Source organism: Lissotriton vulgaris, unplaced genomic scaffold, assembly GCF_964263255.1.
Source record: "Lissotriton vulgaris unplaced genomic scaffold, aLisVul1.2 SCAFFOLD_1625, whole genome shotgun sequence".
Lineage (NCBI taxonomy): Eukaryota > Metazoa > Chordata > Amphibia > Caudata > Salamandridae > Lissotriton > Lissotriton vulgaris.
In genome coordinates, this window is record NW_028249901.1 from 32,992 (window position 1) to 53,843 (window position 20,852).

The window sequence follows — 20,852 nt, forward strand, 5'->3', positions numbered from 1 at the left end:
TTCTGATGATGGCCGGTCCCTCGAGGTCTCGTCGCACCCACAGATCACAGCTGAGCTGATGACGTGGGTAGAGGTCAGAGGTGCCAGGGAAGCCGGTTCTCGTCGAGCTGGGCCGTCGGATTCCTTGAGGAAGGACTTACAGCAAACCGCAGAGTTCTTAGATGGTGCCTGCTGATGCAGGGTGACTACTCCTTAGCCACAAGGGAGAAATCTTAAGAAGAGTCTTGAAGTCCTTTCGTAGAAAGTATTCTTGATTCAAAGATGATCTAATTTGGAAGGGTCCCCGCTCCGGCCTTTATCCTAAAGAAAGGGGTGGGTACATGACTAGGTCCTGCCCTAAGGGTGGGACCAGGAAGGGGGGTAGTTACACCCCTCTCCCCTGCCGGACTTTCCCCAGGCCAGGGCTGTCGCCCCTGGAACTGGTTCTAACCGGCAGATGCGTAGTGAGCACCGGGGTGCCACTCCGCAGTCACCTTCTCGCAAAAGCCCTACCTACCCAGAATACACAAACCCTGTCTGGGACGGTGCGAACACCGCCCTCGACAGGAAACCCTTTGTCCAAGTGCTCCTCGCTGGAAGGACTCCCAGCAGCAGGAGGTCAGACTTGTGTCTGTGGTGGCAGCATCCATTTTGTGGAGCTGAGGCCTTCGTTAACTTTAACCGGGGTTCACAGTTACGTACATGTCGTGTCCCTCTAGAAGGGCGGAACGCTAACCTCGTCGCCAGAGGTGGTGAGAGGGCAGCATCCCGATTCGTATGACACCTTACTCGACATGTCTTGATAACGCGACACCGAAGTTACCGATATGGTACGCGTTATCATGGAACAGCCATTGGGTCTTGATTCCGCAAGCTGCAACCGGGCTCGGCTCGGGCCAGAGCTTAGTTCACGCGAGCCCATGCACCCTGCCTTCAGGATTGTCAAGGCCTGCCATAGGAGTGACTGATAGGAACTCGGGTGTCCATTGGGGGGTTAGATATAGGGCTACTATATCTATAGCAAAGGGTGATTACACGACTTTGCCCCAGCTGTCATGCAGCCAGTTGTGTCAACTTTAGGAGGCCAGCCAGGGGTGGCATAATACATGCTGCAGCCCCTGACGGCCCTGGGTACACCTACGCCCTGGGTTACAGGGTCTGATAAGGTGGCCCAGTACCAATTGGTAAATGCACCTAGGGTACATCTCGTAATTTAGAAAGAGAACAGCCAGGCTGTGGGTCTGATTGGCAGGCCCACAGCCAGAGAAAGTCGTAAACCAGTGAAACAAAAGCAAAAAATCTGGGTGATCATAGGATTGCAGACCCTACTCTCCTACAAGGGTTGCCAGTGGGATAGAAAAAGCTGAGGCGATGTCGATTGCCCCCACTAGATCATATGTTAGGTCAGAGAGCTGACGCCCTTTAATGAATCCCTTTTGATCTTGATGGATTATTTCCCCCATTACTGATCCCAATCTAGCTGCTAAAATAGAGGCAAATATCTTGTAGTCATTGTTCAACAATGATATAGGGCGGTAAGAACCACATAGTGTTGGGTCTTTTCCAGGTTTTAATATCAAGACTATAGTTGCCTCGCTCCATGATTGAGGTGGGTCATTACCGTCCTTCAGAATACCGTTGAAAAGGGCCGTCAGGGTCGGGACAATTGTATCGGCCAAGGCTCTATACAGTTCTCCGGGGAGTCCGTCAGGACCTGTAGCTTTGCCATGTTTTAGTGCGGATACGGCCTTTTTAACCTCTGACTCTGAGATGTCCAATTCCACTGCCTCACTCTGCGCTTGCGATAAATGTGGAAGAGATAACTTATCCAGCCATGACTTCCTTGCCTGTTGGTCCTCTATAATGTCATCCCTATATATTTCCGCAAAAAACTGCGTAAAGGCAGTACTAATTCCTACATCTGATGACCTGAGCTGATTTTCCCCCGCGACCATAATCCCTCTTATGTGGTTTTTTGCTTGGTCTGCTTTAACCCTCCAGGCTAGAATCTTTCCTGCGGTTTCTCCGAATTCAAAGCTGGACAGTTTGCTCGCCTCCCATTTCTTTGAGACCCTTTCTTGTAGGATATCTTCTATCTGACTTTTGAGGTCTGACATATTTTTTTGATCTTGTAGTGAGCCAGTTGTGCCCCCAAGCCTTTGTTCAATTATCTCCAGCTCCTGTTCTAGGTTTTGGATTTTGGATAGATAGTTTTTCCTCATAAAGGAAGCTCTGTTGGTAATGCAACCTCTCAGGTATGCCTTAAGAGTTTCCCAAACTAAAGCAAGGGAGGTTGAGTGCAAATTGCTATCTAAAAACATCCTAGCTTCGGAGTTGAGGTATGTCACTTCCTCCGGGACCAATAGAATAGTTTGATCAAATGCCCAGGAGGGATGTTTTTTTTGAGTTTGAAGTATTAAGGTGAAAGACAGGGCTGAATGGTCGGATAAGTGAGAGGGTATATACTTAATACTGGCTGTGGAGTTTTGGAGACAGTAGCTAAACAGGGCAAAATCTATTCGTGAAGTATGTTTATATTTTAAATTCCTATAAGATACCCCTGGTTTAGTGCCGGCTCTTTCTCTCCATAGATCTGCCAGGCCCAGGTCCTCCATAATCCCTTTTAGAGTCTGTCTAGATTTTGAAGGGGGTTGACAGCTATGCCTGCAACTATTAGTGGTTTTATCTAGTTTTGGGTTCAAAATAACGTTAAAGTCCCCTGTCCAAATTATGGGGTCAGAGGTGGTTGTTAAATCGTTCCTTATTGTTTCCAAAAAAGATGGGTCATCAGTGTTAGGACCATAATATCCGACTAAATTGTATTTCTGCCCATGTATAGAGAGGTTAACTATGAGCCATCTTCCACATTTGTCCTCTCTGAATTCAAGAATCCGTACGTTAGCTGATTTTTTGCAGATTAAGAGAATTCCTCTTATATTTGCATTATGGTCAGTGCTTAAGAATACGTCAATCCATTTTTGCTTTTTTAAAATTGCATCTGCCTCGTTTTTTAAAAGATGTGATTCTTGGATAATGATGATCTGCGCCGGGGAATCACGCAAATATTGAAAAATGCGTTCTCTTCTCCCCTGCACGCGCAGACCATTCACGTTCCAAGATAAAAAAGGTATCGATGTCATTTTTCCATCCCATTACTCACTTCCATTCCACCCAGTTTAGTATTTATTGCTTTGTTTCTTTTAGTTATTGTATCTAAGGCGGTTGGACTGTTAAAAAGAAAAATCTGTTTTGAAGGGCCAAGCTTCTGAGGATAATTTTGAATTTTTATGCTTTTGTGTCCCCCCCCCCCCCCCCCCCCCCTCCCCACCCCTTTGGAGAACCCATCCGTACTTACTCCGGCCAGTTGATGGGCCGGTTTGCGCTGATCTGAGCTCTACTCTCAACACGGAGTTGCACTCCTTAAAGTTATCTGTGAAAAAAAAACATTGTTCTGTCATGTGCATTCACCATCACCATCACCATCACCTTCCCCCTATTGATTTGTTGTTTGCTTTCTCCAGATAGTGTGGGTTTTATTTATTTGTTTATCTACACAAAAAGATTTATTTATGAAATAGTGCAATTTATTTTTTCTTTTTTTTTTTCTTTTTATTATCTTCTTTTTTTTTTTTCTTCCTTTCTTCCTTTCTTTCCCCCTTTTTTTTATATCCTTTTTCTCCTCTTTTTATTTATATTTGTATTTTTTTCCTCTATTCTTCATTCTTCCCCCCTCCCTCTCCCCTTTTTTCCTTGGTGGGCCCTCTACCATTTCCTTTTTTTTTTTTTTTTTTTCATTTATATTATATGAGGGTTTCCAAAAGCTCATAAGACGCCTACTTAATTATTACGTTATTCAGCCTATTGAGTAAGGACTAGTAGACTGAGATGAGGGGGGGGGACCTAGTCGTTCAACATTTGCCCTGCGAGTGGTTCTGAATGGACTCCAGGAGCTCATCCGCCTCGAATGGTGTTCTGACATTATACATCTTGTTGTTATACATGATGCGCAAGTAGGCCGGGAATCTCATCTGGACTGTTGCACCAGCCGTTCTAAAACTATCCATCTTCTGTCCCAACTCCCACTGCCTATCAAGTGTAGTCTTGGATAGATCAGAGCGGATCTCGAAAGGGAATTCAGAGCATTTTGTAGTTTTAAGTTTAAGCGCAGTGTTAAGAATTTTCTCCTTTAAGGCATAGGTCAAGAAGTTGACAAGGATTTTCCGAGGTTTAGACCTGCCTGCGTTAAGACGGAACGGGTCACGATGGATCCTCTGGATGTCTTTCTCCAACACTTCAACTGTTTCCTCGAGATCCAAAGCTTCCTTCAAAAGATTTGCAACGAAACTCTTGATGTCCCCGCCTTCTTTCCCCTCCGGTATTTTGAGAAGACGCAGGTTGTTTCTACGTGAGAAATTCTCTAAAGTTTCCATTCTTTCTTTCATCGCATCTCCCTCCTTACGTAGGTTGTGAATTTTTAGCACAGCTGCTTCCAGGTTAGCTTTTACCGCTCCCACTGTGTTCTCCAGTGCCTCCGTTCTTTCACCCAAGCCATCTACTTTCCTTTCCAGAGCTTCACAAGATGAGCGAATGTCGTTTTGGTTTGCTTTAGAAACCAAAAAATCACTACGAATTTCTTCTCTCATTGAAGCTGCCAAAGCTGCCAATGCCGACTCGGTAGCAGAGTAAGTTGTGTTACTAGCCTCCTCCTCTTCTTCATCTCTCTCCCCTAAAGCCTTTGAGGGACCTGTTGGTGTCGTGCTCAGGGCCTCTCCTTCATCATCGCATGGAATGTTTACCTCCACCAACTGTGACGGAGCGGACGGTGTTGGGTCTGCCATTTCTGTTAGTGGGGGTAAATTCACTGAGGGGATATCAATACCCAGAGGAGTGTCAGGGCTCTCTTCCTGATTATTAACTGGGCTTAGATCCAGCACTTGAGGCAGGACTTTAAAAAAAGAGCGTAAAGAGGGGGTGATTTTCGCAGCACTGTTAGTTGAGACTAAAGTCTTAGCCCCTTCTTGGCTGTTTTTACTGATTCTTTTATTTCCCCTCCCTTTGGCTTTCGTTCTTGTAGCTGTCGGTTTGGGTTTCTGACTGATTTTCCTTATCCCTTTCTTTTTTGGTAAAGCTGGAAGACTAAAAGGGACAGGCTCGCTTGAAGGGTTGCTTACAGCAGGGAGGGGAGGCAGGGCAGGGCGGGGACAGAGGACTCAATTGCTGCTGTTGTATGAGACACTGTCTCTAAACCAGGGGATTCTGGTAGCTGTAGTAACGACTGGCTGACCCTTTTAATTTCTTTTAGATTCTTAACTAAAGAGTTGAGGTTACTTGCCACCCCTGATGAGGTGCCCTTGCTACTGTCCAGACTTGATTTCCCCGATCCCTCCAAATGCAAAGACAACCCCACCCGCGGTGCCTTGCTGTCACAAGTGTTGCACGTTGCTGAGCCTCCGGCACCAGCTCGCGCCTGGGACTTGCTAATGGGCTCAGACTGCTTCTGTAGCAGCTGAACCACTGCGCCTCCGGAGCCCACGCATTCAAGTCTGCCTCTAAGCAGACCTCGCGCCGAGCGACCCCGGCGAAGCTCCACGGCTGCTCTGCTCCACGAACTCTGGGGGGGCGGAGAGCTGCCGGAGGGCAGGGCGAAACACATCCGAGGTGAAGCCGGCTGACACGGCAAAGGAAAAAAAGCAAGCCGGCAATCCTTTCCTTTACACTGCTGCTACTCCGACTCCGCTCACCAGTCCCAGCGGCTTCAGTCAGCGGACTCCGCGAGACCGGGGGGCAGGGCAGCAACACCCCCAACACCTCCGGAGCGCACCTGACCTGGCGAGGGGAATCGACCCGGCAGCCTCCGACCTCCGACCTTGCTCCGCTGTTCCAATCCGACGGCGGTCAGTCCGGCGGCTTAGATCATCACGCCGAGTCAGGTAGGGGAAACGAAGAAAAGCAACGGTAACTCAAAAGTGCCCGATCATCGTTCAGAGCGGAGAGGAGTGCTTCCCCATGTCAGAGGAGCTCAGATGACCAGCGCGCGCACCGCACTAGCCTGCGGCCGCCATGTTCTCCACCCGTTCGCTACCCCTACCCATGTTAAATATTTAAATTCATGACTTTTCTTTAGGGATAAAAACGTTATGGCTTTTGATCCCATAGGCCGGCAAGTCGCATATAGTTCTTCCTGATCCATTGACTAATTAGCTATTCCCAGGCTGGAGAGTTGAACATGGATGGTAAATGTTCCTAGAAAGTAGAGGGTTACCAAGGAGTAGCCAGTCCATTCCTTTGTGCTTTGTACCACTCTTTCCCAGAAATTGACCAACATCGATAAATGTTGAGGTCATTTGTAAGGAGCAGGTTGAAGGGGGATGAGTGGGGGAGTGAGAAAATGTGATGGCAGGAAGAGGAAGTTACACAGGGAGTGTTCCAGTGGTGGTTAGGTCATCAATGCGGTTTTCAAATCAAGTTTGTTGTTAACTACTGACAACGGTCTTTGAGCTAAATTAACTCCAGATCAAACGTTATTACAAAAGGAAACAATTGATACTGTTTTGAAGGTTTGTTACAAAACACATTTTATATTGAAAGAAATTATGTAGTACCCATATTACTAGCTGTTTTTAAGAGCAATTTGTCCACTCGCCTCTTAATGTTATGTTTACCACTAATTCATAAGTAAGATGGAACCTCAGTCTTAAGTGTACAAGAGAATGTAAGCAAGCATCCTTTATCATGAAATTGATTGTGCAAGTTAACTTCTTGGATTATACCCTTTCACCTGTGAATGTAAAAATAGTAAAACTTAGGTTGTGGTATGTTATGTACATGTCTGACTTTCACCAATGTTTAGTTTGCAGATGAAATGTCCAACATCTATAGTGGAAACGCTATGGTGCATATTCTGACAGTGAAGTCTTTTGACACTCCACTGGTTAGGAAGTCCCGGTCCATCCTTGAGTCACCTCAGATTGTAAGTTTTTCTGAATTAATTATTTAAGGCTTTTACATTGTTTTTAGCATGTTTTATTTGATGGTCCTTTGTTTGTGTCTTCTTTACTCTTGCATTAAATCGCAGTATTAGGAGGAGTGTTAGCTTGGGTTAGGAGCTGCTACCATTTTAATGCCCACTTTATGGAAATTAGTTTTGGTGTCCCACGGACCACTGCCTGCTCTTAAAAATGAAATTGAAAGTTTCGTTTGTATTTTTGAAATGCATTCCAATTTCCTTTAAGGAAAATGGCCTGCATTTAAAAAAAAAAAAAAAAAAAAAATCTGCTTTAATTTAAAAAGCAGTCACAGATATGGGTGGTCTGCTGACCCCAGCAGGCCACCATCCCTGTGAGCGCTGGCCATTCCCAAAGGGTTGCAAAATGTGACCTGCCTTAAGAATATTAATAAGGCAGGTCCTTTGCGACACATTTAGGAATAACAAACTCTTAGACGCTGTTGTAAATCTGTTTTTTTGACTCACCAAAAAATGCAAATTGCGAGTCACAAACGCTGAGGATCGTACCTCTGGCCCTGAATCCTCTAAACGTCCCCCCACTTTTGATCATTGTGACGCAAGACACTCCTGTAATGAGTGCATATGCAGTCTGTTGTGTAGGACGACAGTTTGCAGTCTGAGATCTTTTCACATACAGTCCTCGGTTTGCTGCATGACTTAGTTTCGCATGTGATCAGATCCAGTGACCCACGGGGCCCTTTGGTGGCACCCCTGTTTGCATTCTTAACAAGAGAAGCCAAAGATTGAATGGGAAAGAATGCACAGCAAATAAGTGCAGCTCATTACGGTATCTTCCCTCCACAGCGCTCATCATTGGCGCCAGGCAGGCCAGTCTCTTTGCTGCCATCTTGCTACGTTATACTGTATTGGGCGGAGGGAGATTAGCTTCCCTGGTCTCTGTAGTATTCTGAGCTATTTTTGTGTTTTCGTTTGCAGTGGTGCTTCCTATCTGTGCTCGTATTATTTTATAGCCAAATGGGGGTTTAAGGACAGATAGTAACATAGAACCAAACTGTGCATACTCGAGTCTAGGATATGCGGCTGGTCATTGATTCTTGGGCGGAAAACTGAAAAAAGGGTTGGACTCCATGCAGCTTTTTTTCTTCAGTTAACATTGTGTCAGTGTGGCGTTATTCTTCCCACCTTAAAAGGTGTGTGTGTGAGACACCATTTTGCGAAAATAAAAACACCTTAGGTTTGTATATTTGCATTTGTAAAGAATGTACTTGTTCTTTTCTGACTGTTCTCCAGACACAAGCTTTGTGTATTGTTACCCCTCACACAGCAGAGTAGTCTCCGGCCTGGATCATGCACAAAATGGTGTGAGGTTTCTGTATTTGCTGTGATCAAGAATGACAAAAGGCTGGGCCTCACCTAAAAGGACACCTTTCACCTTTCACAACAGTCTGCAGTCTCCTTATCATTCACCAAAGGGCAGTACTTCAGGAAGTGTAATCAGCAGCCCTTAGCTAACAAAGTCTTCATTCCATTTTTAAAGGGAACCCAGTCACATTGTCCTCCGTTAGGTGTCTGAATCTCTGCCCTCGATCATCAGTAATAAAAGCAATACACTTCCCCTGTATGAAGAATTCGTCCAAGCTTCAACCTGGGTGCATCTAAATGGATCCTGCTTTGCTTCTTATAATTAAAATTATGAGCCACACTTGGTGATAAACCTCACCAGACATCCACTCCAGTATTTGCAGAATCTCCTTTTCAATGTTAACACTGTTTACCCATGTCATTTCTCACATTGCTATGATGATGAGTTTACTGGTTCCTTCAAGCACAGCCTAGAGCTCCTAATATTTCCTGGTATATGTGTCCAGGCATTACTTTATGCTTTGCATTCCCTGCGCTAATCAGCTCACTTTGCTGTAGCGGTGGTCTAGTAGGAGCCATACAGTAGAAAGACTGATCACCTGACTCAAGAGTCTACCAGAAGCATATGATAAATCACTATTTCTGTATACAAATTATACTGATATTTCTTATACTTTTGGTTTCTCGAATTGCATGTCGTCTCAAAATCAACCTCAATATTTATAAATCCAGCATGAAAACTGATCTTTAATGAAAATTTTCAGATGTTACCTCTCCTCTTTCAAACGGCCCTCCCCTTCCATCCTCTGCATTCCTCCTCTCTCCGAGCACAACCTCCTCAAAATCACATGCATAGTTACCTTAATGTCTATGGTTGTATTTCTGAAAAACACCCACGGCTCATATGAAAGATCACAACTTCTCCTTTGTTGAAAGTCATACCCCTGCAGAATAACAGTTCTTAAACCTTTTCAAATGCATCTACTAACCCCACCAACCATGTAAATTAACTTGCATAACCCCCAACTAATGATCACATCTAACTCATTAATGTAATCACAAATAAACTGGAGTGAATGCATGGAATGGTGTGATGAACGCACTAGACTAATTCCAATAACTGACAACCAATTGCACTGAACTAACCTTGGGTTATGGAGCAGCGTGCTGCCCAGCGTAAAGTACTGTAATGCTTTGCCAGGGGTAGTAAGCACTATATAAATGCAATTCCATAAACACTATAGATTGACCAGAACATCCCTTCAGACATCTTTGTTATAGTTACAAATCTACCTGGATCATCTGTCTGTATCGTGGCAAACACGGACAAGTAGGTCTTATGTAAAAGGATAGCCACTCCCATGAAGCCTTTATTAATCCCTGCATGATAAACTCTGTTGTAAATGTGCCTCCCCAGACAACCACATCTGGTGCCCAGGAGGCACATCTCCTGCAGCAGGTGAACATGTGGAGCTTGTTTTATTGCCGTATAACATATTCACACCTCTTATAGCCCCTTAAGCGCTGCGCCCGTCCAGTGGCCGACGGCACCACTACCTCGGGAGTGCTGCCGTTGGATGTTCCAACTGCACCTGCGCAATGGAACGTTCAGCACTGGAGCTGGACGTTCCAAAGCAGCTAAGGTGTTAATTCTGTTTTGGAGCCCACTGATGTTCAACGTTAAACCCTCTAATACCTCTGGGCTTTGCCTGTAGTCAGCATGAATGTCATTCACCAGTTTCAGTGTCCTGCCACTGGTAACTCCATCTGCCACACTGAACATAACTGTGTCCAACTGTGAAACTCCTCAACAGCCCATACTTCCTATGTAGAATCATCTGTTGCAATAGCATTAACTAAGAGCCTTACAATGAAAAGGTGCAGCACCCTCTCCTCCCTTTTATCTGCCTTCCCTTATCACAATGCAAAAAGCACCAGCTAAACAAGTATGTCGAGCAGCACATTAGTTGGTTGCATACTAGCCTCCACAAATGGTTGGTTTCCGGATTGACTTCAGGCTATCGTCTCGTTGTCTTCTGTGTCTGAGGCTTCGGTACATGGTTCTTTGCTGCCATTTAGCTTCTGGACCACCGTCTTCTCAACCAGTGTGTTGTCTGCTCTTTGGCTGTGCTGGCATCATTTATCTTTCAGTTTTTGTGTTGTCTTCTCCTTTCAGTTAATTGCTACACTATACTAGATCCAGCCGATGGTGGAACATGCTCTTCCACCCATGTTCATACCTGGTCAAGTTGATCAAACACTTGTGCTATTCTTTGGTGGACATCTTTTAGGTTTACTGTGCACAAAAGCATATATTTTATCTCCATCGCATAAAGCTTCTGCTTTACGAGCTCGTTGGGCTTCCACTGCATTGCATGAGTCTAGTGTACCACGGGAAAATTTAATTTTTTCGCAAGCCATTCATTATCTTACCCAATCCTCTCATCATCCGAAGGATTTGATTTCTGTCTCTGAAGTTGAAAAAACAGATTATCATTAGTCTAGTTGGGGGTTCAGGTTGATGGATTCGAACTAGGGCGCTGTATCCCCTCTCAATCAAGAAGCAGGATGATATGGGGTCCGCTGACAAACCTTGAAGCCAAGCCTCCACAAAGTGCTCAGGATGTGTGCTTTCAAGGCCCTCTGGGAGCCCCACAAATTGAAGGTTATTTCGTATCGATTAGCCCTCCACATCTTCAACTTCTGGACTGTCCGGTAAAATTCTTGACTGTGTCTTCCAGCACTTACATGCTACTTTTGACTTTGGTACCTCTGCTCACTGTGTGGTGTTAAATGGGATACTTCTGCACCAACCTCATCTATTTTGGTTTTCAACTCTACTAGGAAGTTTGGATGGCTTAGAGGAGGATATGTGTCCTGGAATGAGCGCCCATCACAAGGTCCTCATGCAGAGAATCTTCGGTGTTGCTAGTGTGTTGCGCTTTTCCAGCAGGGGGAAGGACCGTACTGAATGGGTCTACTTTCCCTTGCTTGGGAAGAGTCTTGTCTTTGCCAAGCCATGACTCTTTAACCTCAGCAGAGAAGTCACAAGATTCTGCAAGACACCATGGGCCCCTCTCTGGCAGATGCAATTCTGGCCAGAGTGCCTCCATGGTGGGCGTCCATGTCATGAGAATTCACATCTTGCTGTTCTGTCTACTATTGATGGGTTGAGTGTGAAGGTATGTATATTCACATGCCCCAACCCACATCCAAACAAACTCTTGCTATGAGAGTTAAGGTACCTTAGCTATTTCTCAGAAATCTAGTGGGTGGGAACTATATGGCATGCCAGTAAAAGAGTCCCTATGGTGAGTAACTTGCACTTTAGTTTGCATGTTAACCTTAAAGAGGCTGATTAAAAAAGGTTTGGAAGTGAAAACTTAAATACCCTTCAAGATGATTTTGTCTATATTTGAGCAGATTTCCATCTTGATAGATTCACATGGATCCTTGGACTACTCTAGGAAATTAAGATAGATGTAGATTCCTGGGTGCTTTTTCAGAATTCTAATAATTCTGTACATTCCTGCTAGATATGGTAATATTTCTTACCTTTTGACAGGAGCAAATATAAGTATGTGGTCGGCTCAAACTACCTTCTTGAAATATATTAATTCCTAAAGTGTATGAGTGTATGGATAATTACCTGTTTTTACACAGTACTATACCTGCTGAATTGCCAAACGCATAACTTGATTTTCAGAATGCAATATTCCACCAATCCCAGAACTCTAAAGTTTTCCAGGCCCACGGTTGAGTAGCTCATCCTGTCAGTGTTTTTTTCTGCCAAGAAAAACCCTGGACTCTAACCTCTCACTCAAAAGACACTGGAGAGTCGGGTTTTGGAATTTATATTCCGAAAGATTATTTCTTGCACACATAAATTATACTTTGGTGTACAAAAATGCTTGTTATTCAGACCAATTTAAAGATAAGTTTTCTGAATATTAGGATTTACTCAACAAGGCAGGACTGTAGCGGGCTCCTAAGTGTTTTCCCGGGGGGCTAAAAGGGTGGCGGCTGGCTTTGGAGCGGTGAGTGGGGGGGGGGCCCTGTTTTGTTACTGGGGGCGATTCTGCATAAGTGCAACAATATCGGCCCCCTGTGACAAGCGGCAGCAGTGCTTTGCACCCCTTCACCCCATAATCATTCTTGGTCGGGCAAGCATGCCATTTGGTACCTCTATCACTCGCGCAACCCCAGCGAAATGATCTGCGAGTTCTGCCGCCATTGCACAAAAAAGCAAAAAAAAAACAACAATGGAATTGAATGGCTGGGAGTACACAAAAATGCAAAAGCAGTGTTCATCTGAGACCTCTTACTGGGTAGAATACCAAGACTGAGCAGCTTTAGCAACAAACCCAGCAGGGCCTGGGCCAAAGAAGACTCAGAGGTGGTGTGAGTTTGACTCAAGCACAGCAAAGCCAGGGGACAAAAACCCACTCTGATAAAATCTCATTTGCCGAGGCACAGCACAGTACCTAATGAAGTCTGGCATCAAGCCCATGGCAGGTGAGAAATAAATGCCCAGCCACTCGTCTGTCACCAATAGACTGCTGCCAGCACAGTAAAATGACTTTGGAACTGAACAGGCTTCCAGTGAAGGGCATTGGGTTGTGACATTTGTCGACTCCCCCTTGAATGAAGTGCCTCCAAAACAGACTGCCAAGATGATGCCATGGGCCCCTCTGATGAGGAGATTGCGCTAATCCGATGCTCCTATCCTGTAAAAGCTGAGGAGCTCATTGCAAGAGAGAAGCAGTACTTCATTAACACTGGGACTGTCAGGATCACCACTAAAGTGTTCCCAGGACAGAAGTCAACCGCACAGCTCCCGATTCCAAAGAATTGGAGGCTGACTTTGAAGTAAAAGCTCTCCGGTGCAGAAGAAACACAAGATCAAGGCTGTAAGCCCCCATTCTAACCACCCTTCCCCAGGCAATCACTGCCTCCTCCTCCGCACCCACTACCACCATCTGCATACTAAACTCCTCCACCATGACAAGAGTGCACTCCTGCTCGGAACCCTTTGGCGAGTTTGACCACTATGACCAACCTCTATAGACAGGGGATGGGGCGATCCATGTTACGATTATAGTGTCGACCATATCAATAACCCTGATACTCTTTAAAGCAACAGAGGGTAGCCTGCCGCCATAAGGTAGACATGCATGCCCTGCAGGAAAATTATGTCTTCCTAGTGGAAACTTTCTCAAACTGTAATTGGGTTCAGTTCCTCTCATGCTCATGGGCATTCCAAATTTGGCACCAGATAATTTCAAGGACCCTGTTAAGAGTAAGGTAGTCTCACCACAGGTTGAGAAGTCCTAAGCTTCTCCCTATGACCCACTCTACATCCATGGTCCGCTCCTCCCCTCCACCTTTTGCCCCAGAATTGTTGGTTGTACATACAGCGCGTAAGCATCCCGCTGCACAAGCCGCAAGTAACACCCTCCCTGCTGTACAGGGAAAGCTAGTGTCTTGATGATGTCCAGAAGCTTGTGGCAACCCGAGCAGACACCCACTGGCATCCGCCTGTTTGGTTCATTTGCTGTTGAGGTGTATGGAGAGGAAATAGAGGCATTGGTGCACACTTCTTGAAGACCTACTGGAAGAGTAGGGAATATCTGATGGGAAGATCATCTCCACTGCAAATATTTGCTATGCACTTGCTGGATGCTGCTGTTACTGCTTCCCTTGGCATTAACACCAGCATCGTGTGCACCACTAGGCATGGCCATGCATTTCGGGTTCAAACCAGAGGTGCAACGCTGCTTGAACATGTTTGAAAAAAATAAAGGATATCAAAATAGCTAAATCCATGGGTGCACATGAATTTGCCTTTCCAAGAGTAACCTTTCAGATCCCACAAAGCAAGGGCAAAAGACACATGCCCTGCCTGGTGAAAACCTACCAGCTCCAGCAGTAGGCCTTTCATGAGTCCATGGTAGGCAAAGGATACACAAGTGGTGGCTAACAGGGAAGCAATAACCAAAGCAAGAGCAGAGGTGTCTCTGGCTAAGGAGGCTTCCCCTGTAAACATTGACTTGTCCATCCTCACAACACCTCCCAAGCACACAAAGCTTGTCAGGGCGGCTAAAGGACTTACACCTCCACTGGGAGGAAATCGCCTCGGATCATTGGGTTTTAGCAGTAGTTCAGCAGGGCTTTTATATTCAATTGAACACCACTCAGCACCATCCCAACCCACTGCAATGTCCTGTGACAAAATCACCTCGGTCTCCTTGAAGAGGACATTCCTCCATGCGGACACAATACAGCTCAAGCCACCAAACCAACAAGGTAAATGCATCTACTTTCTTATCCCAAAGGAGGACAGTTCCCTCTGTGATCTTCCAGCTCGGCGGACAAGACTACCTCATTCTCCTTGACAAGCAGCTTGAAGCGTTCCTTCAGGAGGGTGTGATACATCTCATGCCACCAAACCAACGTAAAAAAGGGGTCTACTTTTTTATCCCAAAGTAAGACAGTTCCCTCTGGCCTGTTCTAGACCTGAGGATATTAAACCACTTCATTGTGCCTCAGAAATTTCATGACAACCCTGCAGGACACCATCCTGCTGCTCCATCCAGGGTAGTTAGTGTTAGTGTTAAACTTAAAAGACTCCTACTATCATATCCACATCCACCCAGCCCATCACCAGTACCTTCAGTTTGAAACAGGAGTGTTCTCTACTTGCCATAAAGTCCTACTCTTTGGAGTCATAATGACTTCCAGAGTGTTGGCAAAGTGCCTGGCAGTGGTGACGGTATGCCTTGCAGACACTGCATACATGTCTTCCCATACAAGGACTGCTGGATAATCAAGAGCACCACTCAAACAACTGTGACCCTACTCCACAGCCTAGGGTTCACCATAATCGCAAACAAATCCCACCTTCAACACCCAACAGAATCAACTCTTTTGGGCTTGGTGTTAAAACACTGTCGCAGGGAAAAATATCCCATCCAGGAGATTGCATTGCAACAGCTGCTATCTCCTCTTCAGACCGCTCACTGTGAGAATTGTAATGAAGCTCTAGCATATGACTGCTTCCTGCACACCAGATTATTCTGTACCCACTTCTACAATGCCTTGTGAGGCAGTGGTCAAAGTGGAGGGTCATTAGAAAAGATCTAGGGTTGCTGCAGACCAGCACTCAAAACTTTCTGCAACCCGGTGGGGTTGTAGGCAGACGCTGTGTATTGTGCTTTTATAAATAAAGGTTTAAAAAAAAAAAAAAAAAAACTTTCTGCAAAGGTGGAACAGCAACCGTCTGCACAGGGGGCCTTTTTTGGGGCCCACTTCTGCAGGTGACCATCACCACAGATGCATTGTTTGCGGGGTGATGTGCACATCTTGACAGCATAACCGTGCAAGGCACTTTGATCCCTCAGCATCCGGTTCAACGCATCAACTACCTAGAACTGCTGGCCATCCATATAACTTCAGTCTTTTTCAGATTTATCTAGGGCAGAGAGTAATCCTAAACATGGACAACATGATGGCCATATATTTCATAGAGAAACAGGGGGGCACTCTCTTCCCTCAGCAGTCTGCGTTAGCACAGGAGATCTGACTTTTAGAAATGCACACTAAAATTCACCTTGTAGTGGAGCACCTAATGGCAGTGGAGAAAGACTTTGCGGTCCTGCTAAGCAGGATTCATTAACAAGTCCAATAGTGGGAACTCCACCCACAAGTCCTAAACCGTGCCATCAACCCCTTTGCCTCCCCCAGAAAATACAAAATGCATGCCCATGGGCAGTGCATTATGGATAAACTGGTGTGGGATGTGTGCCTATGCTTTTCCTCCTCTCACACTCATTCTCTACATGGTGAGGAAGGCGAGACTGATGCATGACCCTTATCCTAATATCCCCAACTTGGGCCATACAACCCTGGTACTTAATCCTCCTGGAGATCAGTTTCCACAAGAAGCTATTGCTCAGGATGGACTTTCTCAGGCAACAACAAGGCCATATCAGGCACCCAGATTCCAAGAAGCTCAGCCTAGCAAGCTGGCACTATACTTTGACTACGTAAACCTCCCTGATGAGTGTATGGCCATGCATGTGCTACGCAGCCAAGTGGAAGAAATGTGTCCACTATTTCCTCTCAAAGCATCTGCATCCCTTCAAAGTCAGGGTTCAAGACATCTGTTGCCTTGTATATCCACAGAAAGCAGGTCTTTCTCATACCGCCGTAAGTTTACACCTGACCGATGTCGCATCATATATGCAGAACAGGAAAAACTCATCCCCCTTCAAAATCCCCATCAATAAGTTAGCAAGGAAGGGACTTAAAAAGGTAATAGCTCCAAGTCCACACCCAGATCCTGTGTGGAAAATTAAACCTAGTGATAATAGGGTGTATGGGTTCATCCTTTGAACCCTTACACTCTTGCAACCTGCACTTTGTATCCTGGAATTTTTTCTTTCTTTCTAGTAGCCATTACCATGCTTTGGTCCATCAGCAAATTACAAGCACTCACCTTTCAAGAACAATTTAATTAAGGTGCCCAAGGATAAGGTTGTCCTTAGAACTAATCCAAAGTTTGTTCCCAAGGTAGTCTCACCTTCCACACTAACCAGTCTATTGAACTCCTGATACAGTAGTAGAAAATGTATTGCTCGCCTTCAATGTCAAGCAAGTGCTACTGTATTATATTAACAGGACTTCAGTCCTTCCACAAAGCTACCCATCTATTTGTAGCTTTTGTTAAACCCCACACGTATACTCACTGTACTTTCTAGGGCATACTACATGCATAGAGGCAGGCAACCACAACTTCTCTCATTAACATCCCATAAGCAGACATCTGCAGCCAGCTGTCTGGTGTACATCACACACCTTCACAAAGCACTAATTTGTTGTTGTTATAATCAACAGATTATGATTGGTCAAATAGTGTTAAAAACACTGTTCCAAACCTCTATATCAACTGCCTGTTAGCCACTGCTTTACAGTCTATGCAGAGCATTTGTATCTACAGCTACATGTTCTACAATGTAAAATGTTAATTTCTCTGTAAGCATCTGTTAGTATCATGTATTACTGAAGATATACATGCACCCCCCCCCCCAAACTCCTGAAACTTTTTAACACTGCACACAGCGCTTCACAGTAGTCTTACTCTGCACTTTTATCTCTCACCTGCTGAATGGAATACCATCTAAGATGGAGTCTGTGCCCATGCGCATTGTGGGCAAAAGAAGGAGTCCGACATCCTGTGACTCAAAACATCTTTGAAGAGAAACCAGTTTTAGTGTCGGATTCCAATACTAGATGGCAGGAGTATGCAGAGCATGTGAACCTACAGCATTACACATTACTATAGATGCTTACATGGCGAGTACTCCGTTCCTTCTCGGTGCAGTCTCAAGTTTGTTCTATTACATAATTACTGGTGGCTACTTAATTCTACTTTTGCTTTTGTTTGTATGGTGTGTTAATATGCTGGTTTGTTAGCGTATGCTTATGGTTGCACTACCTTTTAACCACACCAGTCACAAATCATTCATAATTTGTATATTTGATGTTTTATAAAAATGAACTTTTAGGATTTTGCGACATTTTATGCAAATTTGTTTCAACAGAACAGCCAATTATTGATTTGTTGTGGTTTCTTTCCACCCCATCATATGCAGAGTAACCCTGGAAGTCCATTTAACCTGGCTTACGATTACAACTTTGAGTATGCGGTGGTCTTCAACATAGTCCTGTGGCTGATGATTGGCCTTGCAATAGCGGTTATTGTCATCTCTTACAACCTCTGGAATATGGATCCTGGATACGACAGCATCATTTACAGGATGACAAATCAAAAGATCAGAATGGATTGAGCAATTTCTTGGATAATGGTATTCTTTACAAAGGCAGAGCCAGAAGATTCTGCTGCTCTGAAGGCCAGATTAAAAATTTAATTAGCTGCACAGACCGTACACAATTAATATATCGCTAAATCTCTCAATACATGGTGACAAAATCCCACAGCAGCCCGTTTTGCTGATGTCGATTAAAACTTGAATTACCCCCTTTAACCATCACAATGTGCAATTTAAAAGGTTATTACTATATGTACCTGGATCAGGTACATGAAGTGAGATGCAAACAACAATGTAATTCTATTGACTCTATGCTCAGTGAAGCGAAATATTCAATCTGTTGTCGGTCACATGAAATTTAAAGGGATGCGTGTTGCCTCCTTAATTTTGTTGATGCATTCCCTATCCATAAACGATCCAGTGATTTCTAAGGTATGAAAGTGTATTTACCACTGGTGTAATTATGTTCCAACATCCTCAATGACATTCTGACCTCTGGAAACCCATGCAGTTTTCTTGAAAGGCTGTCACACAAGTTCCCAACTTGGGTAGCTTGAATGAAAAAGAAATGCGCCCTTCTGGTAGATTTCAATTTTTTAGGCACTATGCACAGCTTTTTTCCTGTTAGCAGTTAAAAGCATCCTTGCAAATAAGATGTCTCTTTGCTCACCATACGAAACCTAAACCATCGTAAGACCTCACAAGGCACAACAATGCCATTCCAACATTCCATCTCAACAAATTCAAAAGGCATGATGCTTTTAAGATGTGTTATAAACACAACATTCCTGAACAATGTGTAAACCTAAAACAAATGTGACATTACCTATAAAGCGTAATTCACAATTTTACAATTTCTCAAGTGGATGTTTTCCTTGAGCATCTTGCCACAAATTCTTTCTCTTTTTTTTGTAAATCCCTCAGAATATGTATGACATCCTTCTTCTCCGCCCGATAAATAACGTTAGGAAATTGATTGTGAAATGTCTGTTCATGAATTGTGCTTTCCTGCTGTAAGTGAATGTGTGTGACATGCAATGAAAGTGTTTTACAGTAGAATACAACTTTCAAATGCTATGTTCTGTGCAATTTGATTAAAATATTAGTTGTATGCTACCGTGTAAAAATTTATTGTAAATGTTTAAGTTATTATAAATGTAACCCTTTATCGTTACTTGGAGTTTAAAAGAAATTGTACACTGGAGAAATAATGGTGACTTTATCTGTATAAATTGTACCAACCACAAGTTGCTTTCGTCTCAAATATACGCGGGTACCTTAAACAGAGTTCTTGCAGTGGTGGATTTTAGGGAAGATGGGATTATATTTTTTTTCTCTACTTGTCACCGGCCTGGCATACTTGTTCCATAGCTGTTTTTTTGACGGATATGGTGTTGATTCTGCACAGACGAAATTATAAATTGCCTTTATTTAAAGCAAGCTTTTCTCAGATGTGGCCAGCACACAGCCACTGAAAGTATAGTAGGCTGAAACATTACAATGTGAATTATTGGCTTGAAATGTATTTGTTTTAGACACGTGCAGTTCTTAATATGCTCCTTTTATGTAAGAAGCACAATTGAAAGCACTGTTAATGAGCATCTGATTGGAACTATTTTTATATCAGCTACTTGGCAATGGGACCTTGAGTTTCATTATTATTTTTTCTATGGGAGGTGAATTTGTAATGTTTTACAGTAAGTTTGGGTTGCCTGATTTTACAAACTCCAAATGCCTCTTCTGATATTTTAGTAACGCTGTTGCGCGAACTCACTGCTTATATGGGAACAAAAATAAACCTGTGTTGTGTTCTCTGGCAAATGCCTGTGCTCGAGTTGTAAAAAAAAAAAAGAAAATTCTATGACCTGTTATTTCTTGGGTGTCTCATCCAATTTAAATTCAAGTAGAATTTTAGGCAACCAAGAAGCTGTAGGTATTAACTTATTTGAGGGAGTTAAGGACAAAAATATAATCTGGGTTCATACAGAAATTGTAAAAAGTGCAGTCAGCTAATATGAGGTAAACCGCATTTGGCCAGGTGCTTGAAATATACTAAGGAACAGTGTATGTCAGGTCACTTCACTCCAGATCTGCTCTCTCCTTGTGTTTGATAGCTTATTATACAAGTTATTTAAAGATCTCTTCTGTTTTAGTCTGATAGAGTAGAACCATTGATTGTACAAAGAGTAAAAACGAAAAAATAAACAATAAAGTGATGGAAAGTACAACTTCTTTCTGTGTCAGCCTCATGCCATTATTTATTCAAGGTAAATTAGTATGCGTTTTATTTTATTTTTTCACAAATGTTTACTGATATTGTGGCTTTAGATGTGAATGTCTAGCTAATGACAATTTAGTAGGAGCCGTCAGTAATGGAGTGCACAAGAGGACTTCTCCCAGTCCACAGAGGTGGTATCATGGGGTGCCAACGAAGAATGGTTATTCGGTAAGAATTATTTTCTTCATTTAATCTTGCTAGAGTAGACTGAAGAGATTTACTCATCGGTCAGGGTTTACTTATATAGCTGTACGTTTTTACTTTGCTTCTAGCTGTGTAGAATGGCGATTCTCACTAGGATAATTGATTCGAGTATGTGCCTCCACTTGGCAACTGTTTTGTAAGATTAGTAACCTTCACTAATATATGTTTACAATTGGTTATTCAGTAGGAATAAGTGTGTGGATGTAGAAGAGTTGGAACAGGAAGGCTACGG

At 43.8% G+C, this 20,852-nt stretch overlaps 1 protein-coding gene across 1 annotated transcript in view; it reads left to right on the forward strand.

Moving 5' to 3' along the window:
• LOC147663459 (renin receptor-like) overlaps window positions 1-20,370 on the forward strand; it is a 42,337-nt gene extending 21,967 nt beyond the window's left edge. The window contains exons 4-5 of the mRNA XM_086950435.1: window positions 6,830-6,949; window positions 17,962-20,370. Of these exons, the coding sequence (XP_086806561.1) occupies window positions 6,830-6,949; window positions 17,962-18,156 (315 nt within the window). The 3' untranslated portion in view covers window positions 18,157-20,370. The remainder of the gene's footprint in view (window positions 1-6,829; window positions 6,950-17,961) is intronic.
• The last annotated feature ends 482 nt before the right edge of the window (window positions 20,371-20,852 follow it).